Source organism: Paroedura picta, chromosome 3 (assembly GCF_049243985.1).
Source record: "Paroedura picta isolate Pp20150507F chromosome 3, Ppicta_v3.0, whole genome shotgun sequence".
NCBI lineage: Eukaryota > Metazoa > Chordata > Lepidosauria > Squamata > Gekkonidae > Paroedura > Paroedura picta.
The window spans coordinates 9,183,337-9,211,283 of NC_135371.1; the positions used below are offsets into that span (position 1 = coordinate 9,183,337).

At 48.5% G+C, this 27,947-nt stretch overlaps 1 protein-coding gene across 1 annotated transcript; it reads right to left on the minus strand.

Annotated features, from left to right (window-relative positions):
* LOC143834216 (von Willebrand factor A domain-containing protein 7-like) lies at window positions 1–27,905 on the minus strand. The gene is made up of 18 exons (XM_077330841.1): window positions 27,582–27,905; window positions 27,306–27,428; window positions 25,023–25,202; window positions 23,557–23,632; window positions 20,787–20,878; window positions 19,634–19,798; window positions 18,335–18,544; window positions 16,479–16,617; window positions 15,590–15,726; window positions 14,307–14,594; window positions 13,271–13,489; window positions 11,710–11,882; window positions 10,166–10,280; window positions 8,968–9,172; window positions 8,016–8,097; window positions 5,028–5,251; window positions 1,792–1,896; window positions 1–202 (listed from the first exon to the last, which is right to left on the minus strand). The coding sequence occupies exons 1-18, from the start codon at window positions 27,832–27,834 to the stop codon at window positions 199–201; spliced, it is 2,790 nt and encodes a 929-aa protein (XP_077186956.1). The 5' UTR covers window positions 27,835–27,905; the 3' UTR covers window positions 1–198.
* Window positions 27,906–27,947: the final 42 nt, after the last annotated feature.

Here is a 27,947-nt window from a genome sequence, read left to right on the forward strand (position 1 = left end):
TTTCTGAAATGTATTTATTGGGCTGTGTGGGCAATGCATCCTGTAGCTGCGGCGAGGTTACCGCTTGCCAGTTCAAGATGTATACGGCGCCTCCTTCTTGGAACAAAGGGCAGGAAGGCAGAAGAAACAGGAGCAGACATAGCCTGCTTGTTCCAAGAAATGAGATTTCACATGGTCTGTTGCCCGGAAGGGTGTCCGTCAGCTGTCAGGAGAGAGAGAAAGAGAGACGGCCTATGTGTAAAGCACGCTTCATTTTATTCGCTTAACTCTGTTAAGCCAGCAGTAAATGGTAGGGTGGAAGCCGTTGATCACTGGCATTGACAGTTTTATTTCTGATATCTCTTTGCGAACTACAAATGGGCTCGCGGGGCCTGATTGGCTTGTTTGGCAGGGAGTTATCACGTGGCAGTGATTGGATGCTGTGACATAGTTTACTAATGTAACAGGATTAACTTTTGCTTATAGATTCCCACTGTCATGATGATCAGTTCATAGTCTGAGGAAGAGTGCTTGCCCTTGAAAGCTCACACCTTGAATAAATCCTTGTTGGTCTTAAAGGAGCCACTGGACTCTGATTCTATTCTGTTTTAATGAATAGACTCCCACCTTTCAGAGTATGTAGGATCCTTGAATTTAGGGGCATCACATTTCCCACTGCATCTTGCATAGGGGCGGCCAGTCCCTTGGCTGTCATACCAATGACATGACTTCACTCCCATGGGGGAAAAAAATCAAAAGTGTTGTCATACATCTCTAGGGAGGCATGGTGTCACTTCTGGGTTTTCCGGGGAGAAGTGGTGCCATGCCATTAAGATATGGTCCAGAGGAGGGTCCTTCACTTCCTGGACACAGTTTGCCCCCCCCCCCAATCCCCTCCAAACTGGAAGAAAGCCATGCTTCAGGTGCTTCAGGCCACCTGAAGGTGATGTCGGAATGTTGGGGTTGTATGCTTGGGTGGGTGGGGTGCTGCTCTGGTTTTTGGGCCAAACTCTATGGTTAGAAGCAAAATCTACCATAGAGTTTTGTCCCAAAGCCAGAATGTTGCACCCCTGATATCTCCAGCCTGCCGATGTCACTTCCGGGTGATACTGGCATCTTGATTTGTTCTGATGAACCCTAATACGTTTGGCGACTGCCATCCTACCATGTCCCCACCCATCTCTTGCTTAAGGTGACCAGATTGTCCCCCTTTTGGAGGGACATCTGGGGGTACCTGGCAAATTGTATTTACGTTGAAATTAAAAAATATATATTACAATACTATTTTTTGCATTCTATGCATTCTATGAAACTTATTGTTGCTCTATATAGACCAAATTTTTAATCAAGAACCCCCCCGGTCAATGGTGTCCTGCTTTACCACCAATGTTAAAATCTGGTCACCTTACTCTTGCTAGAATTACAACTCCTCTCCAGACTACAGGGATAAATTATCCTGGAGACGACGGATGCTCTGAAAGATGGACTACAAGACATTGAGGTTCTTGTCCTCCCCTAAATCCCAGGAGTTTTCCAGCCTGGACCTTATGTCCCCATCCTCTGCTGGTATCCGGGGGAACTGGCAACCCTACCATGGAAATCCAGGTGCCCCATTCTCAGTTGCTGGTATCATAGAGTCATAGAATCATAGAGTTGGAAGGGGCCATACAGGCCATCTAGTCCAACCCCCTGCTCAACGCAGGATCAGCCCAAAGCATCCTAAAGCATCCAAGAAAAGTGTGCATCCAACCTTGGCTTGAAGACTGCCAGTGAGGGGGAGCTCACCACTGAAGGTATACTGGTGTAACTCACTAGGCCACTGTGGGACGGGGCTGTCTGTAGTCCACGGTGAAACCGTCCGTGTTCCCATTCTCATCGCTGATCAGGACCTCTGCGTAGGGAGAACAGCAGTTTGCTCTGTGAAAGGAGGCAAAAGAGTGACCGATGAGCTAGGAGGCTGAGTGGAGGGAAAGGCCTATGAGGCCTTAGGCCTTGGCAGCCATTACACAGCTTCAGTCAGAGGAGCTGAATTGAGCAGGGGGTTGGATTAGATGACTTGAACTCCGGATTCTAGGAATATTTTGAAGCTGGTCTTTATTACTTTTGGATACTGGCTGCTAAGGAAGTTTCCCGAAAAACCAATTCAACCGGTATGGCTTTCTGAAGAAACAGTGACATTTGTCACGCTTGATTTGGGAGCCTCAGCGTTGGTTTGATCATCCTACCACTGGGTGGTCACCTGTTTGTTTCCCACCTGGAGGCTGACAACTCTGGAGAATGCCGAATGATGAAAGGCAATTTAAAGATAAGGTCCAAGTTTAACAAAAAGTTTGACAACCTTTGGAAAGGTGCTGGCTTCTGCCGTCGGTGAATTTATTTATTTATTTGATTTTTAGACCGCTTATCCCAGCGGGACTGGCTCTGAACGACACGATAGATACACATCCAGCGGATAAAAATCTATAAGATTATTTCCAAACAATTAAAAACAGGGGTAATCACGGCTTCTAATTAAAAATATTCCGTGTCAGTAATCGAATGTCTCAAATCTCCCGCTGTCTGAATCAAATTAGACAGTGGTCTGGGTCTCAAGGGAAACGACGTGTGAGTTGAGCCCTGGAGGACAATTCTCCCTGCACCTTTCCCGCTAAATTTCACTGACCTGGTGGATAAACTCCAGAGGGCGCTGTTGGCTTAAGATTGCTTCAAGCATGTTAGTGAGGCATTTCCCCACATGGCGAGGACTTGCGTGTGAGGAAAAAGCATACAAAGGGTATTGAGCAGGCTTTCTCAGCTAAGGGTTTGTGAAACCATAGAGAGCCAGCTTGGTGTAGTGGTTAGGAGTGCGGACTTCTAATCTGGCATGCCGGGTTCGATTCTGCACTCCCCCAAATGCAGCCAGCTGGGTGACCTTGGGCTCGCCACAGCACTGATAAAGCTGTTCTGACCGAGCAGTGATATCAGGGCTCTCTCAGCCTCGCCTCCCTCACAGGGTGTCTGTTGTGGGGAGAGGAATGGGAAGGCGAATGTAAGCCGCTTTGAGCCTCCTTCAGGTAGGAGAAAGCGGCATATAAGTACCAACTCTTCTTCTTCTTCAGTAATATCAGGGCTCTCTCAGCCTCGCCTCCCTCACAGGGTGTCTGTTGTGGGGAGAGGAATGGGAAGGCGAATGTAAGCCGCTTTGAGCCTCCTTCGGGTAGGAGAAAGCGGCATATAAGTACCAACTCTTCTTCTTCTTCAGTAATCTCAGGGCTCTCTCAGCCTCGCCTCCCTCACAGGGTGTCTGTTGTGGGGAGAGGAAAGGGAAGGCGAATGTAAGCCGCTTTGAGCCTCCTTCGGGTAGGAGAAAGCGGCATATAAGTACCAACTCTTCTTCTTCTTCAGTAATATCAGGGCTCTCTCAGCCTCGCCTCCCTCACAGGGTGTCTGTTGTGGGGAGAGGAATGGGAAGGCGAATGTAAGGCGCTTTGAGCCTCCTTCGGGTAGAGAAAAGCGGCATATAAGAACCAACTCTTCTTCTTCAGTAATATCAGGGCTCCCTCAGCCTCACCCACCCCACAGGGTGTCTGTTGTGGGGAGAGGAAAGGGAAGGCGAATGTAAGCCGCTTTGAGCCTCCTTCGGGTAGAGAAAAGCAGCATATAAGAACCAACTCTTCTTCTTCTTCTTTCTTGACAGCCCTGGAAGGGTTTCCCGAATGGGTGGGAGTGAATTAATTTTTTTAATATATTTTTAAAATTTGCTAAACATTTAACAGGGGGTATGACCATAGATGGACATGTTGACCTCCCCCCTCCCCAAATGGCCAATGATGGGCCTTGATGGGATGGGAAGGGGAGGGGCTTTATGTGGGCGTGTCCCCAGCTATGCTTCCCAACCGTATTCTTCACGTTTCTTGAAGACTGAAGAATGTTTTAGGGGTTTCTCAGTGGTAAAGAAAGGCTGGAACAGACTGTCAAATGGGATCGTTGTTCGCACGGATTTTGTTGCGTTAATGTAGTAAATCCGAAGAACTAGTAAGCAGCGGAAGCGGGCAGTTCTCACAGCAACGTTGATCACATCATAAGCCGTTCTCAGAGCCCATGAAGGGAGTCTGTTTCTGGGGATGTAACAAGTACCAAATCATGGGTGTGTGAACGGGATTCTCAGTCAGATAAACCCTGGGAGTTTATCTGCAAGAGCAGGGGTCGTCAACCTGTGGTCCTCCAGATATCCATGAACTACAATTCCCATGAGCCCCTGCCAGCAAACGCTGGCAGGGGCTCATGGGAATTGCAGTCCATGGACATCTGGAGGACCACAGGTTGACTACCCCTGTGCTAGAGAACACTGTTGGGAGGGACAAGGAGCTTCCAGGAAATATATAAATTAAATGAACGGATAAATCAACTAACAAAGCAATACGTCCTGCGGCATGCTCCCTCACACGGGCACAGGGACGCATGCTTTTTAAGGTGAGTTCTCCCAAAGGATACCTGTGAGTCTGATCACACCTTCATTACCTGGCGCATGTCGGGCATGTGGTTATGCCCTAAGATACGTTGGATAACTATGTAATGGAAACATGACAAAAGAAGTCAGGTGGGAGGGAATGCCAGGCTGTTTTTGCTGCGAGAAATCCCACCCCCTCTTTAATTAGTGCGATTCGGCTCATGAACCCCTGGCAGAGATGACAAATATATTTTGTGTCCGGCTCTCGTGAAGACTAGTCATCTTCTAGCTCAGGGGTAGGCAAACTATGGCCTTCCAGATGTCCATGGACTACAGTTCCCATGAGCCCCTGCCAGCATTTGCTGGCAGGGGCTCATGGGAATTGTAGTCCATGGACATCTGGAGGGCCAATGTTTGCCTACCCCTGTTCTAGCTTTTTCTAGCCTCGGGGGAGGGTGGTATATAAAAACAAACAAACAAACAAACAAATACACAAACAAATAAATAAATAAAATAAAAGAACACAGTGCATGAAAAACAGGATCCTTTCCCAACTGAATGATTTCTTATCAGAGATCATTTGCCAGATTTCCAGGATGTTGGCCGTGGATGTACGTACTTGTAGTGACAGGTGACCTCCCTATTGTCCCTCGTACTCCTCGGCTGGCACAAGAGCTGAGCGGGATCCGTGCTGATCCGGACCATGACAGCACTGTGAGCATCTTTGGCGGAAAACCTCATGTGCCAGACGTGCCGAGAGCAGTCTGCTTGGTGCTGGATCGGGCCCACGCAAGGCATGTAAAAGTCGAGAAGCCTGTGGACTGGAGGGACGTCATCGATCTCCTGCAGCGACAGCAGTTAGGACCTCCAGTGAGTCACGATCCATAAAGTCTTCCATGAGGGCAAGCGTATGGAGGTCAAGCAATAGGGAATGTGCATTTTTTTATGTACCTAGAAGCTGAGCTTGTATTCTGCAAGCAATGGGTCGTAAAATATCTCAAGTCCCAATGGGGGAGAGGTGGTCACGAAATCCAATAATAACAATAATAATAACAACAGATCCTGGTTGCTACTGGAAACCCCCTCAAGGCTGATTTTGGGTCAAATTAGCCCAACTATTTGACCCTTGAAAATTTCTACCCTGGAAACCTTGGTGCAAACTGCACGGAGCTTTTATTCCAATCCCAGGTCGATTCAGTCCCTGCCGTCTACACAGAATGCGATTTCCGTTTTGATTTGGGGCAATTTAAATTTTTCTCCTGCAGCAAGAAGGATTGATCCGGAATGACCCTACCTTTATTGTGCGATATCTTAGAGTGCTTTTAATGCTCAATATTTTTAAAATCGAATTGAGAAAGCAGGCTGTTTTGAATCTGGGCTTTGCTCTGTGGTAGAGATCCCCTGATTGGCCAAAGCCGGTCATGTGAAAAGCTTGCCTTAAAGAAGCCCCTAATTTCTCTCAACTTCTGTCGGTCTTGGATTTTTTTCTCCCTCCTTTGCCTTCTTCGATCCTTTCTCCCACCCCCTCCAAGAAAAGAAAGAGGCTCCCTGCTTGGCTTCTCTCCACCACCTTCAAGAAAAGAAAGAAAGAGGCTTGGCTCCCCCCCCTTCTGAACTAACCATGTGCAGAATACTTTCCTGTTTCAATGGGGAGGGGGGGGGAAGAGGAAGACCCAAGTTCATATCGATCTGAATTCAACAGGATTGACAATGGAATAAACAAAGTAAGTGCAGACTCTGCCCTTGTTTGTCTGTACAATGCTACTGGACTTGAATCTTTCTCTGTTGCCACAGATCAACATGGATATCAACATCCCTCCCTCTCTCCATCCATCTTAGAATTTATACTCCGCCTCTCTTGACAATGTTGCCTTGAGACGGCTTACAAAATCTGTACACAGCCCGTGGCGCCATGGGCGCCACGGACTGTATAAAGGAGTAAGGGGTAGTGGGGAGGAGTTAGGGCGGGACCGGTCCGGGATAAAAACTCGGAGGGGCCAATCAGGAGCCGCGAAGCGGCTCCTGATTGGCCCCTCCAAGTGTCCATCCCGCCCGAAGCAGGCAATGGGGAGCCGCGGTTCGCGCGGCTCCCCATTGCCTGCTTCGGGCGGGATGGACACTTGGAGGGGCCAATCAGGCTTCACCCGCACAGCGACAGGTGAGCGCTTCGGGGGCCGTTCGCCGTTTGGGGAGGGTGGGGGTGGTGGGAGCCGGCCTTCTCTCGGCGTCCGGAGCGCCCTCGCGGCAGTGAGGGCGCTCCGGAGGCCGAGAGAACGCCGTTCGCCACTGGGGGAGGGTGGGGGTGGTGGGAGCCGGCCTTCTCTCGGCGTCCGGAGCGCCCTCGCGGCAGTGAGGGCGCTCCGGAGGCCGAGAGAACGCCGTTCGCCGCTGGGGGAGGGTGGGGGTGGTGGGAGCCGGCCTTCTCTCGGCCCCGGCAGCGGCCTCGCCCGGCGAGCCCGCTCCCGGGGCCGACAGGACGCCGTGGGAGCCTTTGGGGAGGGTGGGGGGGCGGGAGCCTCCTTTCCCAGCCCCCCTTTTCCCTCCGGCTTCTGCTGGGGCTGAGCTCTCCCTCGCACCCGCGAGGGAGATCTCCGCCCCGACAGAAGCCTCCTTTCCCAGCCCCCCTTTTCCCTCCGGCTTCTGCCGGGGACGGGCTCTCCCCCCCAGCCCATCTAGCGCCCATTTTATTTGAATTTAAAATGGGCTTGAAATCTAGTTAAACCATAAAACAGCACAATCCATAAAATCCCATTAAAACATAATGACATGAATAATAAAATCAGTCCTAAAGATGGTGGTGCAAAACAGCTTCCCCCAATCCCACTCAGTGGGTCCCAAAGCGAGGACAGGAGACCCTAGGCTGCTCCCCAGCAAGAAGCATCTTTCACAGAGTGAGATATGGAATAAAGCTGCTAGGTCACGATATGACATATAGGGCATAAACTGTCATGAACAATACCTTGAATTGGACCTGAAAGCGAACTGAAATAACAGTTTGTTTAAAGACGGAGAAAAAAAATCCAAATACCTATTTATGCAATAGGGTCGCCAGGTCCCTTGCAGCTGCTGGCAGGGGATGGGGGAGCACTTTCTGGGAGCAAGGAGGAGTGCCAAAACATGTTGACATCACCCGGAAGTGACGCTGGCACATTAGCAATGCTGGGGGAGATGCTCTGGCTTCTTGGACACAAGCTCTATGGTAGAATCAGCTTCTAACCATAGAGTTTTGTCCAAAAATCAGAGCGTCACTCTTCTGGGTGATGTCAGCATGTTGTACTCATTTCCTGTTTTCTTCCCTTGGGAGGGGGAAATGGGGGGTGAGGTGTGGGGAACCCCCTTCCGGGCCAGAGGATCTGGCAACTCTATCATTCGAGCATTTTTTCAAACTAGAAAATAGAATATCTTAGCTGTAGACCAGGAATTGAAAGCAGCTATCCCAGGGGTAGTCAAACTGTGGCCCTCCAGATGCCCATGAACTACAATTCCCATGAGCTCCTGCCAGCAAACACTGGCAGGGGCTCCTAGGAACTGTAGTCCATGGACATCTGGAGGACCACAGGTTGACTACCCCTGAGCTATCAGATATCAATATGGAGTCCGCACTTACCAGGGCAGTTTCAGGGATCACTGTAATGGACATCTTCAGGTAGTTCTGGGCTGAGGAGCTTCTAGCTGTGAATGTTGCAATGCTGGGGAAAAAAATCAGTGGTGATGAAGTGAGGAGTGCTTACAAGAGAAGGGCTGTCCACGGGACAATCCAGGACACATTAATATTCAATTTTACATTAAGTTCTACTCTACAGAGGCTCGAGCACATCTTCCTTGTGGTCTATTGCAGGGGTAGTCAACCTGTGGTCCTCCAGATGTTCGTGGACTACAATTCCCATGAGCCCCTGCCAGAAAATGCTGGCAGGGGCTCATGGGAATTGAAGTCCATGGACATCTGCAGGACCACAGGTTGACTACCTCTGGTCTATTGGAAGTAGCCTTGTAGGGTTTTTTCAGATTGTCTGGACGAGGTATCACCCTTGTGCAATTTGGGTTATGGGAAGACTGTGATTGCTGATCCCATCTTCTTAGGTGTGCAAATGGGACACTCCTTCTAAGTGAGGCGGGTGCAGGCTCTTTGTTTATCTGTGATGAGGCAGCTTGGTGCAGTGTAGTGGTTAGGAGTGCGGACTTCTAATCTGGTGAGTCGGGTTTGATTCCCTGCTCCTCTCCCACATGCAACCAGCTGGGAGACGTTGGGCTCGCCACGGCACTGATAAAGCTGTTCTGACCGAGCAGAGATATCAGGGCTCTCTCAGCCTCACCTCCCTCACAGGGTGTCTGTTGTGGGGAGAGGAAAGGGAAGGCGACTGCAAGCCACTTTGAGACTCCTTCAGGTAGAGAAAAGCGGCATATAAGAACCAACTCTTCTTTTTCTTTTTCTTCTTTTCCAAGTACAGACACACAAGCTGTGCCCAATTTAACTTCAAACCCCAGCGGTGATACATTCCAAGTACCGTTCCTGCTGCCCAGGCTACCCCACCGTTCCACAAAACCTCCACAAAACCTACCTGGAGGCGAAGCTGCCATTGCCTACAGCTGCCAGGAAGGTGGCGGTGAGGACAACAGTTTCCCCTGGATTTAACACGCTTTGCTTCGGCCTGAAGCTCTGCAGGAAGCCCAGGTCATCCCAGACACCGAAAGAAAACGATGCGCCTGCCCCGTCATTCACCACAAGGACAGACATCTCCACAAATCCACCAGGGGTTGTCGTGCCTGGGAAAACAGGACCGAGTCACTCACACTGGGGATGATAAATTCAGAGTCCAGTAGCACCTTGAAGACCAACAAAGATTTACTCAAAGCGTGAGCTTTCGAGTGCAAGTACCCTTCGTCAACCCTATCGCTCATCCACTGTAACCTGTCACCTCCTTGAACCTTCAATGACATGCTGGGATGGGGTGGGGGGGGGTAGGCTCTTTGTCTATGTGAGAGCCAGTTTGATGTAGTGGTTAGGAGTGCGGACTTCTAATCTGGCATGCCAGGTTCGATTCTGCGCTCCCCCACATGCAACCAGCTGGGTGACCTTGGGCTCGCCACGGCACTGATAAAACTGTTCTGACCGAGCAGCGATATCAGGGCTCTCTCAGCCTCACCCACCCCACAGGGTGTCTGTTGTGGGGACAGGAATGGGAAGGCAACTGTAAGCCGCTTTGAGCCTCCTTCGGGTAGGGAAAAGCAGCATATAAGAACCAACTCTTCTTCTTCTTCTTCTTCTTCTTCTTCTTCTTCTTCTTCTTCTTCTTCTTCTTCTTCTTCTTCTTCTTCTTCTTCTATCTGTGAAGAAGCTTCTTTCCCAAGCACAGACTTACGAGATGTGATGAACCCTGCTAGGGACCCATATATAACCTTTTGGCATAGAACAGGATTGGCCAAACAGTGGCTCTCCAGATGTCCATGAACTACAATTCAAGGACAAATGGGGACAAATACAAATGGGGACCCTCTGGAATTACAGTTCATCTCCAGACCACAGAGACGGGTTCCGCTGGAGGAAAAGGATGCTTTGGAGCGTGAAATTTATGACACCGTATCCCACTGAGGTCCTTGTCTTCCCCAAATCTCCAGGAGTTTCCCACTCTGAATCTGGCAACCCTACCTGCCTATCCCCCACTGGTGGCCTGGGGGGGAGGGGAGACAATGACGACCTGGCAAACCTTATTGGAAGGAAAGTTATTATTGGTATGTTCCATCTCCGTTGGAGCTTACCATTTTGGCCTGGGATAGGCACAATCTTTACAGACTCTGTGCTGACCGGATCTGGGCTGATTCGGGAAAAGGGGAGACCTCCTGGAGAGAGACCTTCCACACACAGCAGAGTAGTCTACAAGAGAGAGGAGAAATTGCTTAAGAGCTTTTAGACTTTCTCTGTGGTACATGACTTATAGCAGGGGTAGTCAGCCTGTGGTCCTCCAGATGGCCATGGACTACAATTCCCACGAGCCCCTGCCAGCAAACGCTGGCAGGGGCTCGTGGGAATTGTAGTCCATGGACATCTGGAGGACCACAAGCTGACTACCCCTGACTTATAGGACTTACTCCCCTCTTCCACTGTGAAAGGGAGAGTTTTCCAGTGATACCCTATTCCAGGTAAGTAGCAGCTTGGAATGAATTTTCCTTTCCCCTCCAAGTTGTTGATTTTAACAGGGCTTAATTCCCTCCAAGGAGAAAGCCCATGGCTCAGTGGCAGAAAACTGCTTGGCATCCAGCGGGTCCCAGGTTCAATTCCCAGCCTCTCCAGTTAGAAGGTGGAGATGGTGGAGTAATCGGAAACAACCCTGGGCCACTCCTGTCTATTCTGGACTTCTTGCTTTGATTTGGACCTGTTTTGTTTGATTTTGTGGCTATTGGCTCACACCTAAGTGTTTTACTTTTGTTTGTCCTTATTTCAACTGAGAAGTGGGCTTATGGTTTCCAAACTAGGAGCTTTAAAGGAAAAGAAACAAAGGATGCTTTAGGATGCTTTGGGCTGATCCTGCGTTGAGCAGGGGGTTGGACTAGATGGCCTGTATGGCCCCTTCCAACTCTATGATTCTGTGATTCTGTGAAAGACAGCTGCCGAATCTTTTATTACCAATGGTTAAGAAGAGCCATCATAAATGGGAAGCAAATTGATGGCACAGGCCACATTCGCAGCCCTGGCAAGCTCTACGTGGCCCAGATTTTCATCAGGGATGTCATAGTCCCATTGTATACGGCACTGGTCAGACCACACCTGGAGTACTGTGTGCAGTTCTGGAGGCCTCACTTCAAGAAGGACGTAGATAAAATTTAAAGGGTACAGAGGAGAGGGACGAGGATGATCTACGGCCAAGGGACCAAGCCCTATGAAGATAGGTTGAGGGACTTGGGAATGTTCAGCCTGGAGAAAAGGAGGTTGAGAGGGGACATGATAGCCCTCTTTAAGTATTTGAAAGGTTGTCACTTGGAGGAGGGCAGGAAGCTGTTCCCGTTGGCTGCAGAGGAAAGGACTGCAGTAATGGGTTTAAAGTACAACGATATAGGCTAGATATCAGGAAAAAAATTTCACAGTCAGAGTAGTTCAGCAGTGGAATAGGCTGCCTAAGGAGGTGGTGAGCTCCCCCCTCCCTGGCAGTCTTCAAGCAAAGGTTGGATACACACTTTTCTTGGATGCTTTAGGATGCTTAGGGCTGATCCTGCGTTGAGCAGGGGGTTGGACTAGATGGCCTGTATGGCCCCTTCCCACTATATGATTCTAGGATTCTATGATTCTATGAAAAGAGAGTCCGTACCGCTGCGTGAAAGGAAAGGGGAGCGATGGCCAAGAGGTTGTCCGCAGCATCGGAGGTTTGGTTCAGGGTGATGGAGCCCAAGGAGTCTCCTTGTTCGGAAACAGCGACCAGGCGTTGCATCTGAGCACCTTTGGCTTCCCCCATCATCTTCAAGGAGACAGTGTAGTTGGATCCTGGAAAAGACACAGCGGTCAGCAGAGCCCCCCTCGTGAAGGCCCCTTCCGCAGGGCCTGTAAGACAGAGCTCTTCCGCCAGGTCTCTGGTGGAGGCAAGTAAGATCACGGGCCCCTCCCCAGGCCAAGCTGGGACATGGGGCTATTCTTCATACTCCTAAGGCGGGGTCTGGTTTGGTCTGAGGTGGAAGAGGATTTTTATCGCTGCCGGAACTTGTTGATTTAATTGTAACACGTCGCACGGTTTGCATAGCTACAGGACCACAAAGCAATGTGCCCTTGCTTCAAATAAAATGTTCTCTTATTTATTACTTTGATTTATAGCCCGCCACTCCCCTGAGACTCATGGTGGGTAACAACATATAAAAACCCATAAAACCCCTAATGCATAAAAACATCCTACAAAAACAAATACACCGTCCAACCCAACCAACCTGACAGCGCCGGCATTCCCAGGGAGGGGACCGGGGGGGCACTGCATACATAGCCCTGAGAAGGGAAGGGGGGAAGGGGGCCCTGATCTTACAAGGAGGCGCTGGCCTCAACCATAGCTGGTAAATCCCGCAGGGCCCGCAGCTCTTCCGGGAGCTCATTCCACCAGGTAGGGGCCAGGACCGAGAAGGTAGGGGCCAGGACATCTTCAGTGTGCACAGTAATATTGGGATCAGGGAGCTAAAAAACATTCCTGTTTGTGCTTTCTGCCGGTGAGGTATGAACGGCGGAAGAGGGAGGCGGCATATGATGCAGCAGCCCTCTCCCTATTTGCTTGGCATCCGTGCTCTCAAATAATTTTCCAGGCTTTGAGGAGCCCTGGGAATGACGTCAGCTGGCCACGCCTCACTGCCGTGCCTCCCAGGAGGTTACGTGTTACAGGAAGTGACATCACCACCCGTGTTAATAGGCAGGACTGAGGGGTGGTTTAAAGGCAGTTTAAGGTGGGAGTGAGTAGTGCAGGCTCCACCCCCTCCCAGGCGCAGATGCCACAAGAGGACTCATGCTCATAGGAGGGAGGGGAGCAAGGGAAGCGGCTGGTGGCCTAGATTGTGGCTGAGTCCATTAAGGCAGGATGGGAAAGGTCACGGACCCCCTCCGGAGCTCCTGTGAACCCCGTTGGGTCCGTGGACCTCTGGTTGGAAATCCCTGAGCTAGAGCCTTAATGGGTTGTCACTTCTCCAACACCAACTGTGGAGAAAAGGGGAGTATAAATGGATGGATGGATGGATGGATGGATGGATGGATGGATGGATGGATGGATGGATGGATGGATGGATAGATAGATAGATAGATAGATAGATAGATAGATAGATAGATAGATAGATAGATAGATAGATAAATGGCACCTGAGCACCTGTCTTCAAGTGTGTGGCTTCACATTGCAGAGCGCTTACCTTTGACCGGCCGGCCCTGTATGGGAAGAACGTACTCGTCTTGTTGTTGCATGATCTGGTAGGAAAAGTCGAACAAGCTCTTGCCCCCAATTTCAACCTCGTAGGAGCCGCTGGGAGACACGGTCACAGACCATGCGCCATGCCGGACTACAGAAGGCACCCTCACAACCTTGTGGCTTTTTGTGTTAATCACCGTTTCAGTGGACGTCTCCTGGACACCTGCCATGGAAGTGACACAAAGGTAGACTTAAACCAAGCAGCTGAATCCTGATGATACATAGGAGGTCCAGACGTGCCATTAAGTTACAACTGATTTATGGTGGCCCCCGCAAGGGGTTCCCAAGGCAAGTGAGGAGCAGAGGTGGTTTGCCACTGTTTGCCTTGGTGGTCTCCCATACAAGCATCGACCCTGCTTGGTTGGTGTAGTGGTTAGGAGTGCGGACTTCTAATCTGGCATTCCGGGTTCGATTCTGCACTCCCCCTCATGCAGCCAGCTGGGTGACCTTGGGCTCGCCACGGCACTGATAAAACTGTTCTGACTCAGCAGTGATATCAGCGCTCTCTCAGCCTCACCCACCTCACAGGGTGTCTGTTGTGGGGAGAGGAAATGAAAGGTGATTGGAAGCCACTTTGAGACTTCTTCGGGTAGAGAAAAGCGGTATATAATAACAAACTCTTCTCTCTCAGGTCTCTCTCAGCCTCACCCACCTCACAGGGTGTTTGTTGTGGGGAGAGGAAAGGGAAGGCGACTGTAAGCCGCTTTGAGACTCCTTCAGGTAGAAAGAAGCGCCATATAAGTACCAATTCTTCTTCTTCTTCTTCTTCTTCTTCTTCTTCTTCTTCTTCTTCTTCTTCTTCTTCTTCTTCTTCTTCTTCTTCTTCTTCTTCTTCTTCTTCTTCTTCTCCTGCTTAGCTTCTGAGATCGCAGAAGGTTGGGATATGCCATGCCTCCTTCCCTCTTTCACTCCAAATCATCTCCCCTGTTGTTGTAGTCAACCTCCTTGATTTGCTTGGTGGATCCCAATGTCACCCTTACCTGAAGGCTCCAGCACACTCATGCTGAATCCGGAGGAACCCGCACTCTTGATGGAGACTGTTATTTCTGTTAGAGTCCCATCTACAGGGAAGGAGAAGCGATTCCCATTCAGACGGACACGAGCCACCTTCACTGGAGCAGCGTTCAAGGAGAGCTCCATGATCCCCAGAACCTGGTTAAGCTGACTCTTTGTGGTCATCACGTAATAGCCCCCAGAATAAGCGGTGAGCTCTTCATAGAGGTTGCTGTACCTCCGGTCAGAGGCCTTGGGACTGCCTTCGTCAATACCTGTGGAAATATCATCATCATATTTATTTTTATATGCTGCCCTTCCCTATCTGGGTAGCTCACCGGAAATATAAAACAATCCACAATGCATATGATAAAATGTTAATTCGACAGATAATTAAAAACCACTTTTTCTATTTCCATGTGTGCCCTTACAGAGGGCTACCCAATGCTGGGGGATTAGTGGGTTGGATAGGTGGATGGATTCTCAAGTAAGGAAGGCCAGTTATTTTCAATGGTATTTTCCTGGTCTCAATTGTAGGTTTGGCAGAACAGCTCAGACTTACAGGTCCTGTGGAACTGATCTCATTAGGCTTCTACCAAGTCAGGGCCAAGGCTAAAAAAATCTTGGTCCTGGTTGAGGCCAGATCTATCTATCTATCTATCTATCTATCTATCTATCTATCTATCTATCTATCTATCTATCTATCTATCTATCTATCTATCTATCTATCTATCTATCTATCTATCTATCTATCTATCTATCTATCTATCTATCTATCTATCTATCTATCTATCTATCTATCTATCTATCTATCTATCTATTTTTCATCTTCCTACCTACCTATCTACCCACCCACCTACCCACCCACCCACCTACCCACCCATCCACCCATCCATCCATCCATCCATCCATCCATCCATCCATCCACCTACCCCCAAGTTCCCCCAACCTTTCTTCATACATCTGGTCTCCAAACCCCTCACCATCTGTTGCCCTCCTGAGTCTTCCACTCAGGCCTCAACAAAATGTCAGGTGGAAGAGTCTTCCGGGTCCTGTGGAACTTGGCAAGCTCTAACAGGGCACTAACTTCCTCTGGGAGCTCATTTCACTAAGAAGGCCCTGACCCTGGTTGAGACCAGGCATTCCTCCTCAGGGTCGGGGACCACCAGATGGTTGGTGTTGGTGGAGTATAACGCCCTTTGGAGGGGTGGTCCCTCAGTTCCATCATGTTTACCCCGCAGCAGCACCTTCTTTGCTAAAGCTTACATACTTCGACGTTTCCGGCTGGAACAGTACCCTGTGAGGGCAGCGTTGACCTCGGACTTTGAGGAATCAATCAGGACTTTGACTTCGTCCAACAGGGACGCATCTTTTGCTCCAGCATCAGTGAAGATGAAGATCTTGGATCTGAAGGAGGCAGAAAGGAATTATGTACAGAAGGTTCAACAGGGAGGGCCGCCAGCATTGGGTTGGGAAATTCCTGGAGATTTTGGGGTATAGCCTGAGGAAGGTGGGCCTTGAGGATATGAGTGATCTCAGCAAAGGACAATGCCACAGACTCACCCATCTAAAACCCTCATTTTCTCCATGAGGAAGAAGAGTAGCACCCGTTCTGCACACATTAGATAATGCACTTTCAACATGCTTTTGTAACTGGCTTTTCTTGTGCAGAACAGGATAATCTACCTCTAAAGTGCATTGAAAGTGCATTATCCAATGTGTGCAGAATGGGCCCAGATTTTTATACTCTGGTTTCGTTCTGCCCTAAGGAGTCTCAAAATGGCTTACTATTGTGGGGAAACCATTGGGAGATTTGGACAAATTTAGAGTCTAGTGGCCCCAATCAAGTTTTATTCAAGGTGAGCAGCCAGCCTACTGCAGGGGGCTCTGGAGAGGCCCCTAATAGGGCTGTGGCCCCCCAAAAAGGTTGAGAATGTCTGCTCTAGGGGAGATGTCGGGCAGTAGAGGAACTCAGGCCAAGCTTGTTAAAACAAGACTGTGTCATTTGTCCCTTTGCAACGCGTCAATGGACCCCGACCACGGAAGGAGGGGCAAGCATGAGGGATGGGAAAGGCAACATGGGCAGGTCACTGAAGAGCGTCCCTGGTGGAGGCACACAGGAAGGGAGGGAGCGCGGAAGGGTAGTTCGATGGCATTACCTCGGCTTGCTCTCTTGTAAAGCCAGCTTCAGGCCAGTTAAGGACATCTCAGGGCAGTCTCCACCCCCAGAAGCCCTGAGGCTGCTGATAAAGGACTCAAATGTATTCACGTTGTGGGTTATACGGACAGGGCCGACATCTGCAAGGTATATTTATTTTATTTTATTATTTATTATATTTATATAACGCCCTTCCCTGAGGCTTAGGGCGGCTTACATGGAACTGGAATAAAAACAATACAGATAACAAGATAACTTGAACAGGAGTGAAAGAGTCATAAGAGGAAAACATTAACATAATGGAACAAACATGGTGAGACCATCCAATTTTAAGTGTAACATACTGACGGCCCCATGGGATGGACATGTCGGTGGGGGTTCTCCTGGGAGGAAGGCTCAGGAGCCAATAGGAAGTGATTGAATTCAGGTTGACCTCAACCAAAAAACCTGGCGGAAGAGCTCTTTTTTGCAGGCCCCACGGAACTGTTTAAGCTCCGCTTAAGTGACAGTAAGAAGAGAACTCTGAAAATAGGCACGCTTGAAGCAAAGAGTAGTTCAGTTCAGTCTCGTTCTGGTCTTTTGGGCATGTGACGACACCTCACTAATCAGAAACGACGTCCTCATCTGTGCTACAGAGGCTACGAAAAGTGGCCAGTTAGATCTATCAATTTGTGCAAGTCGGATTAGAGCTTATGGTCTCTCTTAGGGTGTTGCTCACATTCTATATAGTTTCAAACCCGTTTAATTGCCATGTCTTCTGAGCATTCTATATCAAACTGGGATGCAACAACGTGCTTTGAATGCCAGAATGCCATAAGCCTAAAGCGGAGGTTTCCTTATATTCTTTTACTTGCAGATCGATGTATATATTGCCCCTTTCCGACTTGCCATTTCAGGGTGGTGAACAGCAAATCGGAGCCACACCAACCGTAAAACAGTAAAATTGGATGAACAATAAATTAATATCTGCAAAACTTTAAAAGCAGTCAATTAAAAACAGCTAACGGCACCAGGAGTTGCTTACTTAAATGGAGCCCTCCCCCTGGAACCGAGATAGAATCATAGAATCATAGAGTTGGAAGGGACCTCATGGGTCATCTAGTCCAACCCCCTGCACTATGCTGGATACTCGCATCCCAATCGCTCATCGACTGTAACTTGCCACCCCCTTGAACCTTCACAGAATCAGCCTCTCCGTCAGATGGCTATCTAGCCTCTGTTTAAAAATTTCCAAAGATGGAGAACCCACCACCTCCCGAGGAAGCCTGAGAAACCACTTTAACTGTCAGGAACTTCTTCCGGAGGTTTAGATGGAATTTCTTTTGAATTAATTTCATCCTATTGGTTCTGGTCCGTCCCTCTGGGGCAAGAGAGAACAACTCTGCTCCATCCTCTACATGGCAGCCTTTTAAATACTTGAAGATAGTTATCAGATCCCCTCTCAGTCGTCTCCTCTCCAGGCTAAACAGACCAAGCTCCCCCAACCTTTCCTCATATGTCTTGGTCTTCAAACCCCTCACCATCTTTGAGATGAGATCTAAACGCTGTGATATGAACGAACTGATGAAACAGCTGGCCACGATTGGTTTTAAAAATATTATGGTTTTATTATTATATATTAACTTAAATGATTGATAAACGGAAATGTCGTCATGTATCTTTCATGATTTAGATGTTGGAAGCTGCCTTGAGTCGGCATGCTGAGAGGGGCAGGGCGTAAATACAAACAAACCAACAACCAAATATTGGTGGAAATTTGCTAGGATCATGGGTTGCTTGCCACCAAAGAGTAGGAATCATGCAATACACTGAGAACCAACCCCCTTCCCTCTGCCTCCACTTCCCATGTCCCCTCACCTGGGTCATTGAAGGGCACGAGAATGAAGTTATATGGTGCGTCCGGGGAACCGGAATATTTTCGAAGGAGTTTGAGGCTCACGTCTTTGACCTGGTTGATGTCATTCGACATGCTGCCAGTGGTGTCTATTGCAAAGGTGAGGGAATAGCCTTCCAAGTTGAAAAACCTCTGGAAAATCTCACGGCCCACCAGTTCCAAGAAGCTAGATCCTGAGCAAAGACAGGATACAATCAGTTGATATCTACCCTGCAGATCAGATTGTCTTCTACTGGCATGCTGATAGGTTATGTTGCTTCCTTTGACGTGGGTCCCGGACAAGATATGTTCCGAAAACATCCTAGCACAGAGGTCCCCAACATGGTGCCTGGTGCCCTGTCAAACGTTTTTAGAAAGTGGGTGTGGCTTTCAGCCAGCAAGTCTTCTCATTCGCCATTGGAGATTTGATTGGCTGGGCAGAGTTTAAAAGACATTGCTTTGACATCAGCTGCCACATCACAGCACAACCATCTTCCCTGTATGACTCACAGGATCGAATAATGGAGTTGGAAAGGGCCATCTATGCCATCCCCTGCTCAATGCAGGGGCTCATGGGAATTGTAGTCCACCGGCATCTGGTGAATCCCAGTTTGGCCACCAGATAAGTATCTGTCTAGCCGCTGCTTGAAGACTGCCGGTGAGGGGGAGCTCACCACCTCCTTAGGCAGCAGATTTAACTGCTGAACTACTTTGACTGAAATCACCCCCCCCCCTGATATCTAGCCAGTACTATTCTATATGTAGTTTAAAGCCATTACTGCAGGTCCTGTCCTCTGTTGCCAACAGGAACCTTTCCCTGCCCTCCTTTAAGTGACAACCTTTCAGATATTTAAAGACAACAATCCTGTCCCCTCTTCACCTCCCCCTTTCCAGGCTGAGCATTCCCAAGTCCCTCCGCCTTTCCACATAGGGCTTGGACTGAAGGTAAGCTGTTGCTGCCATCTTGTGCCTGGCCCCGCCTCCTGTGGAAGCCATTTTATGGAAGCCATTTTATGGCTGCACCCACCATGCTGAATCAGAATTCCAAAGGTGTCTACATGCTTTAAAAGGTTGAGGACCCCCTTCCTGGCCATTATGATCCAGGGCCCAAAACCTGTGGGGGCTATTCTCAAGCAAGGAATACAGAAGTTACTGAAGCCAGTTACCCGGTTTGTGAGGTACTAGGCCAAACTGTGGCTCACAAGATGTCCATGGATTCATGGGAAATGTAGTCCATGGACATCTGGAAAGCCACAGTTTGGCCACCCCTACTCTAGACTTACCATTTCCAACAAAGAAGTCCCTGGTGGCCTGGATGGCTAATTCAGCTGCTTTCTTGTGCAAATGATAGTGAGGAGAGAGTGAGGGGTCAGAGGTCTCTTTGTTGATGCCCCCAGTGGGAGGGTAATTCTGGGTCACGTCATTTCTCCCACCGTGTCCACATTTGCCTGTGGAAAGAATATCAGGTCCAAGATGTTAGGTATAAGTGCAAGAATAGTGGGGCTGGATGGAGCCAGTGGTTCTCTAAGGCAGGGGTCCTCAACCCCCGGTCTGCGGCCCGGTACCGGGCCACAAAGGCCATGGTACCAGGCTGTCAGCGGCTGTGCCTTCCTCCTCCCCCCCCGCAGCGAAAATGCGCACGCACGGCAGCTCTGCGCATGCGCGTTAGCACCACCTAGTGGCGAAAACGCGCATGCGTGACAACTGCCAGCTCTCTCCAACACTCGGAGGCGGTCCCCGACTGCTAGAAGGTTGGGGACCGCTGCTCTAAGGTATGCATAGCTCAAACCATGGGGACGGGGGGAATCTGCAGATCTGTTTTTGCTTAATACTGGTGCATAGGCAAGATCTGAACAGCACAGGAAGATATCCTACACAACAAACATAATTATACAGGAATGCTTTTCGCTACCTGAAGGAATCTCAAAGTGGCTTACACTCGCCTTCCCCTTCCTCACCCCACAACAGACACCCTGTGAGGGAGGTGGGGCCTGATATTACTGCTTGGTCAGAACAGCTCTGACAGGACTGTGACTGGCTCAGTCACCCAGCTGGCTGCATGTGGAGGAGGGGGGAATCAAACCTGACCCTCTAGGCTGAAGGCCGCCACTGTTAACTGTGACACCAAGCTGGCACTATCCCAAGCTGAACACGTGAAGGTGCCTTATATGGAATCAGATCTGTTAAATCCGTGGGTTCAGGTAGAACGGATACAGCAAGTTCATTCCAGCTCTTTATTGACCCCCAGCTCATAGGTACATGAGAACTAAAACTGAACTGGGAACCTCCCCCCCCTCCAAAAACACCCCTCCCCAAATATATGAAGACTGGAATGAAAGTATCTTTCCCTGCCTTGCCACAACAACACAAACCCCCCACCTGCCATGACTGGCGACAAAATCAAACAATAATCTTGGTGACAAAAGGTGGTCTTACCTCGAGGTTTGGTGTTGCACGTCGCTGATAACTTGTACCCACTTGTGAGCAAATCATCCACTAGTATGTTATCTTTGCACAAGTACTGGCCACTGTTAAGAAGAAGAAGAAGAAGAAGAAGAAGAAGAAGAAGAAGAAGAAGAAGAAGAAGAAGAGTTGGTTCTTATATGCCGCTTTTCCCTACCCGAAGGAAGCTCAAAGCGGCTTACAGTCGCCTTCCCATTACAGTCACCTTCCCATCCCCTTCCCCTACTAAAATAAAGTATTATTATTATTATTATTATTATTATTATTATTATATGAAGAAGTATTACTAATTAATTAATTAAATTTATATGCCGCCCTTCTGTTGCAATAGATAGGTAAACAGTTTCAGGGTTTATGTTTCCATGGATGGGTGTGTGTATGAATGTGTGTATTTGTGCGTGTGCGCGCGCGTGTGCAAGAAGGATTAAGAGCTCATTAGAAACCCACTTAAGAGAAAGAAAGCAATCTAGCCAGACACTGGAGACTTACACATATGCACAAGCAGGTGAACCTGAATATCCCAGGCTAAGCTTGATCTCATCAGATCTTGGAAGCTAAGCAGAGTTGGCCATGGTTCGTGCTTGGACCATCAAGGAGGTTCATACCTGGACCACCAAGGAGGTTCGTACTTGGACCATCAAGGAGGTTCATACCTGGACCACCAAGGAGGTTCGTACTTGGACCATCAAGGAGGTTCATACCTGGGCCATCAAGGAGGTTCGTGCTTGGACCATCAAGGAGGTTCATACCTGGACCACCAAGGAGGTTCGTACTTGGACCATCAAGGAGGTTCATACCTGGACCACCAAGGAGGTTCGTACTTGGACCATCAAGGAGGTTCATACCTGGACCACTAAGGAGGTTCGTACCTGGGCCATCAAGGAGGTTCGTGCTTGGATCATCAGAGGTTCATACCTGGACCACCAAGGAGGTTTGTTCTTGGACCACTAAGGAGGTTTCTACTTGGACCATCAAGGAGGTTCATACTTGGACCACCAAGGAGGTTTGTACTTGGACCACTAAGGAGGTTTGTACTTGGACCACTAAGGAGGTTCATACTTGGACCACCAAGGAGGTTCGTACTTGGACCACTAAGGAGGCTCGTATTTGGACCACCAAGGAGGTTCATACTTGGACCACCAAGGAGGTCCAAGGTTGTTACGCAGAGGCAGGCAACGGCAAACCCCCCTCTGAATGTCCCTTGCCTTGAAAATGTTTGCAGAGTTTAAATATGCAAGGAGAATCAAACTGCTAGGCTGCTCAAAATAATAAAATCGTCTTATTAAGAAGAGAAACAACATTGTAAAGGGACAGACCTACTGTCTAACTGTCTTCCGCATTCATGCAGTCTTTTCTGTTCTGGCGGCAAGCAGGGAAGAAGAGTGCTCAAAGAAGTTGGAAGTCTTCCAAAATGCCAATGAGGACACTGGTATTTCAAAAACACCAGGAAGAAGAAGAGTTGGTTTTTATACCCCGCTTTTCACTACTCAGCCACTTTGGGTAGTAAAAAGCGGGGTATAAAAAAACAGTTCTTCTTCTCTTCGTCTCCACTTAACCCAAGAATACCTCCCCTTGGGGCTGTTTCCTCCCCTTGTGCTCTGGTCTTAAGCCCCCTTAGGCCCCTGCAGACTTTGAAAAGGGCATTCCCTGCAGGGGATCCCTGGCCCAGCTTGTTAAAAAGCATCTCAAGCCTATTCGTAATGCTCGTTCTGTAATTCAGGAATAATAATAATAAATCTACTACCTCATCAGTTTCCCGTGAAGATAAACAGTGTAAAGACTATTAAACAAGGCTGAGAGATTTAGGTGCCAGAGAAATGTTTAGCAAGACAAGGAATGTAGAATTTGTTATTTCGAAAGGCAGGTCCCAAACTTTCCACTGGCTGTGTCTGCGTAGTCGTCCGTGTGTATATCTGTACTACGGGACACAGTTCTGGCATGGTTGTCATCTTGGCAGGGGCGGTGGGCCAGAATATACATGCGGCAGAATTAAACAGCAAAGACTTTTAGCTGTAGGAGGAGGGGGTGGGCTGCAGTCTGCCCAACCGTTACCTTCTTGCACAGATCATCTCTTTGTAAGCCCCAAACTCTTGGGTCTTAAATGAACAAGAGGAAGATGATGTGTTTGGGTCTATCCGTAAAACCGCCGGCTCATGCTGCCTCGGTTTGCCTCAGGGCCATGAATGGTGAGTGGGGTTAACCCTTCAGCTTCTGTTCAGAGATGGTTTTCAAAATGGGCTCCTCCTTTCTGCTGTTAGCATTTTCAAGGGGGGGGGAGGTGTCTTTAAAAAGGCCTCCCCAAGCCTGCTTGAGGTTCAGAGTGTTACATAGGTGGGTAGCCTACGCCGCAAAGCATTATGCACAGGAAAGCTTGTAAGCTGCACAATCGCAACCCATCGATGACTTGACTATTGGCTCTCAGAATGGACCAATGACCTACTCCCTTTAAGGACCAATCAGGTTTGTTGGAGGGCATTCCAAAGTGTATATAAGTCCATGTTGGGCCTGTGTTCCTTCTTTGGTGTTTGGTGTTGGATTGAATAAAGTTGATTTGGAAGAATTTTGAGGTCTGTGTCTACTGAACCCACAGATTCTAAACAGTATGAAACAGTGTCTGTATCCCTGCATTTTTTTCCCGTAAGATTGCCAGCAGGACAGGAAAAACCTGCTTGATGATCAAAATAATATTAAAGGGACAGGTAGAGGGGCCTGTTTAAAAATTGGCCTGTTTAAAAATTCTTACCTTGATTCTCTGGTGCAATCTGTGCAGGTGGTCTTAGAAGTGGAGGCAATAGGGAACGCGGAACGAGTTGTATTTACTGGTGACACATAAAAAGATGGGAAAGGGGCCTTTTAAAGAGCTGAACATAAAAACTCCAGTGGGAGACAAAATATGCAACTGGTACCTCCCACCAACCTCTCTTAGAATCGTCCCTCCTAGGGTTCCCAACTCCAGGTTGGGAAATCTTGGAGATTTTGGGGAGTGGAACCTGAGAAGGGCAGCTTCAATGGGGAATAATACCATAGATCAGCTTTGGGCTGATCCTACGCTGAGCAGGGGGTTGGACTAGATGGCCTGCATGGCCCCTTCCAACTCTATGATTCTAGGATTCTATGGCCTGTATGGCCCCTTCCAACTCTATGATTCTAGGATTCTATGGCCTGTATGGCCCCTTCCAACTCTATGATTCTAGGATTCTATAGAGTCCACCTTTCAAAGAAACCACTTTTCTCATGGTGAACAGATCTCTGTCACCTGTAGATCAGTTCTGACAGCAGATATCCGGACCACCTGGGGGTTGGCAAAACGACCCTCCTTCAGTCAACTACTCAGTGATGGTGCTGTTCAGTAGAATTTTGAAACATTTCTGCCATCTCTTTATTTCTAGGCATAGAATCCAGTCTTTTCCAACCTCCCTGTGAAAGCTAAAGCTGTTTCCTGCTCTGCCACCTCCACATTGTGGTCATTCTTGGAACCGAAGGACTTTCCACTCTCTCTTAGACTTTAGAGGGGGACTATAGAGAGCCAGAAGGATAGACAGGTTAGGACCCACCTGCAGCTTTTCCTCTTAGGGCAGGAGTGGCCGAAGTGTGGCTTTCCAGATGTCCATGGGCTGCAATGACCATGAGCCCCTGTCTGCCGGAGAGCCACAATTTGGCCATCCCTGTCTTAGGGAATCTTCCTTCCAGCTTGTATCTTATGTCCTTTCTTCTCCAGATGGCCTGTATGTCCCTTTCCAACTCTATGATTTTATGATCTTGCGACTATAAGACCAGGGCCTAGTCTGCACACATAGGATAATGCACTTTCAATGTGCTTTGGCAGCTGGATTTTCCTGTGCAGAACAGGAAAATCTACTTCTAAAGGACGTTGAAAGTGCATTATCTATTGTGTGCAGACTAGGCTCAGGACATGCTTTCGTATATTCTTCTCCTTCCTCGTTTAGCAGCAGTTTAGAATTCTATCTCTGTTCCATCTTGTCTAGAATGGACCACCTTACAATAAAAGGCTCAGAGGAGTTGGCAAAGATAAACAGATTCGATGTGTAACTTTACATTAGACAAGCACCCCACTCACCCCCCGGTAATTCCACTGTGCAATGTGTCCGATACAGGAAAGCCACCTAGATGTCTAGGACTTCTTCATTGCACCCTGATATCTGAATCTGTCTGGGCCAGAGTCTTCTGGAACAGTTTATTGTGACTTACGTAGGTATTCATACGGTTTGTTGTTTCCCAGCTCGATCCAATTGGTATTGCTGTAGAATTTCTGGAGAATGTGGAGGGCTTTTCCTGCGCTCAGGCGGGCTGATTCCAAAGCTGCTGAGGTCACCGGGCCTTTCAGGCCAGATAGCACAGAATCCCGCAGGACTTGAAGCTGTTTGATGCCTGGAAATCAGATGCAAATTGGGATTTAATGCTGTTTTCTTGTGCCTTCTTAGAATGCTCTGTTTCTAAAATGGAAAACAGGCAAGTGGATGTCATGGCCTCTTCCTTACCACCCTTTACTCCAGGCCAGGGGTGGCCAAGCTGTGGCACTCCAGATGTCCATGACTACAATTCCCATGAGCCCCTGCCAGCTGGCAGGGGCTCATGGGAATTGGAGTCCATGGACATCTGGAGAGACACAGCTTGGCCACCCCTGATCTTGGGCCTTTTTTGCCTTGAAAGATGCTGAAGTCTAGGGGGTGGGGTTGCCACCTTCCAGGTGGTGAACAAGCAAGGACAGGCCGAACGGTGGAGGTTGTAGTGAAAGAAAAACCATCTGAGGCAAAAGAAATCTAATACGAAAGGGTTTCTTTCTGCTTCTTTTAATTTTTTCATGAAATGATTGTGCAGAAAAATCAATTAACCAAATTCCGGTACTCGCCGTTTTGAAAACATCTCCCTCAGGACTGATGTCCAAGATTAATATCCATGTCTAGAAAGCCTTGCTCTGAGGTTGTCTAAGAATATAGATGACCATAGTTAATTGATTTTCCTGCACAACTCTCTCTTGAAAAAATCAAAGGCAGAAAGAGACATCTGTATTAGAAGATTTATTTTACCTCAGACTATTTTTTTTTTCTGGTGGCTGAGAATCTCCTGGGATTGCAGTTGGTCTTCGGGGGAGAAAATGGCCACTTCGGAGGGTAACAAAAAAACAAAAGCAGGGAATCTTGTGGGAAAATTCAGAAAGGATAAATAACGAACCACGAAACAACCTCAAATACAAAAAAATATTAAGCAAACTGAAAAAGTATACAAACAATTTACACAATGATATGCAAACTCTACAAAACTATTCTCAGATAAAATATATGCTGTAGATCAGGGGTAGTCAAACTGTGGCCCTCCAGATGTCCATGGACTACAATTCCCAGAAGCCCCTGCCAGCATTTGCTGGCAGGGGCTTCTGGGAATTGTAGTCCATGGACATCTGGAGGGCCACAGTTTGACTACCCCTGATCTACAGCATATATCTACAGCATTTGCTGGCAGGGGCTTCTGGGAATTGTAGTCCATGGACATCTGGAGGGCCACAGTTTGACTACCCCTGCTGTAGATTATCAAAGGATCATATGATTTGATCGCTTGAGGCCAGCTGGTCCGGACCCCACAGACTGGTCCGTACCCCACATGACTGAACAATTTGATCTCCCCAGTGTTGTTGTTATTCATGTTGTGTTATGATTGTTACCTGACAGATTGTTTTGACGTTCTATCGAAATTTGTATAATGTTATAGACGCTTATAGTGTTCCATGTAAATTTATGCAAACCGCCCAGAGTTGTAAAAATAATTTTGGTATAAAAATCCAGAATAAATAAATCATAAAGTAAATAAAAACGATCGGTGAAGAAGACAGAGAAAATTATACAAAAGTTCATGATAGCTCCTACACGCAATATTTAAAGAGTGCAATATTTACATAATGTCTCCTCACAAACAATCACAACCATCACTCCAGCCAAAGATAGCTAGGGTAGGGGAAGAGGGCCGTGGCTGGTGTCGGCAAAGCTAAGAGCAAACATTTTATCTTTTATTGTTGCAATTCAGCAATGCGGTGGGAACCTCCTAGGTGAAGAAACTGCATGAGGAAGTGGAGGTTGGGATGCCAGCCTCCAGGTGGGAGCAGAAAACCAGTGTATAGAACTAAGACAACAGACCAGAAACCACTGTGGCAAGAAGCCCATACCATAGTATCTTTTACAAAAATATTATATTCGATTTTTAGAATCTCTGGTGACATATAAAGCTATAACTAAAGTTACAAAACTTTGCAGATATCTTGGTGCAGACTTCTAATCTTGGAGATATCTTGGAGGAGTGCAGACTTCTAATCCTGGCAGGGGCTCATGGGAATTGTAGTCCATGGACATCTGGAGGGCCGCAGTTTGACTACCCCTGTTCTAATCTGTCATTCACTTTCGTTCATGATTAAGTTTACCCCTTCACCCAAAGACCCTCGTCCCACTCCGGCCCTCCCACAGGCCGCCCAGCCGCCCTTACTTTTGCCGATTTCTTCACAATGGAAAAAGAAGCTGCTGTCGTCCATGTGATAGATCTCCACCTGATTATTCCCATCGATGATTTCCTTAAGAGCTTTGGTGAACCGGTTGGCGGAGACATCAGCTGTGCGCGGGGAGAAAAGGACAAATCAGACCACAAAGGGCTGGCATCCCCCGGAGCATTCCTGCCCATGGTGGCTTTCTGTTGCCAAATGTAGGAGATGTGGGTTCTCCAGCAGTCCAGTGGGGTCTAGGGCAAAAGAAGCCTGCACCCTACCTTGGAAGTAAGCCTTGAATAGTATGTTAGGGGTCAGTGGCTTCATAAATTCTAGCTCCCCGGGAGCCATGGCTGGTTTTCCTGGTAGGGGGTTCCTCTCCATGTACCAGGCCACAGCTCTCAGCACCCCGATTTCGGTGATGTCGGTGTCCGTGAAGTCACTCGGGGCAATGCCCCCCGATTCGTGATTGGGCCGGAATCCGGCCACCACCCCTGCCCAAAGGACCAAAAGGAGTTCTCTGGGGAGCAGCATGTCTTGTGGTGAGGAGCTTGGTGGAGAATGGTCAGATCCTCAGGTCGGCCTCTCTGGGTGTGCTGCCTCTGCTGTGTCATGCGCCCTTTGCTCTGCCAGTGAAACGGCTGAGG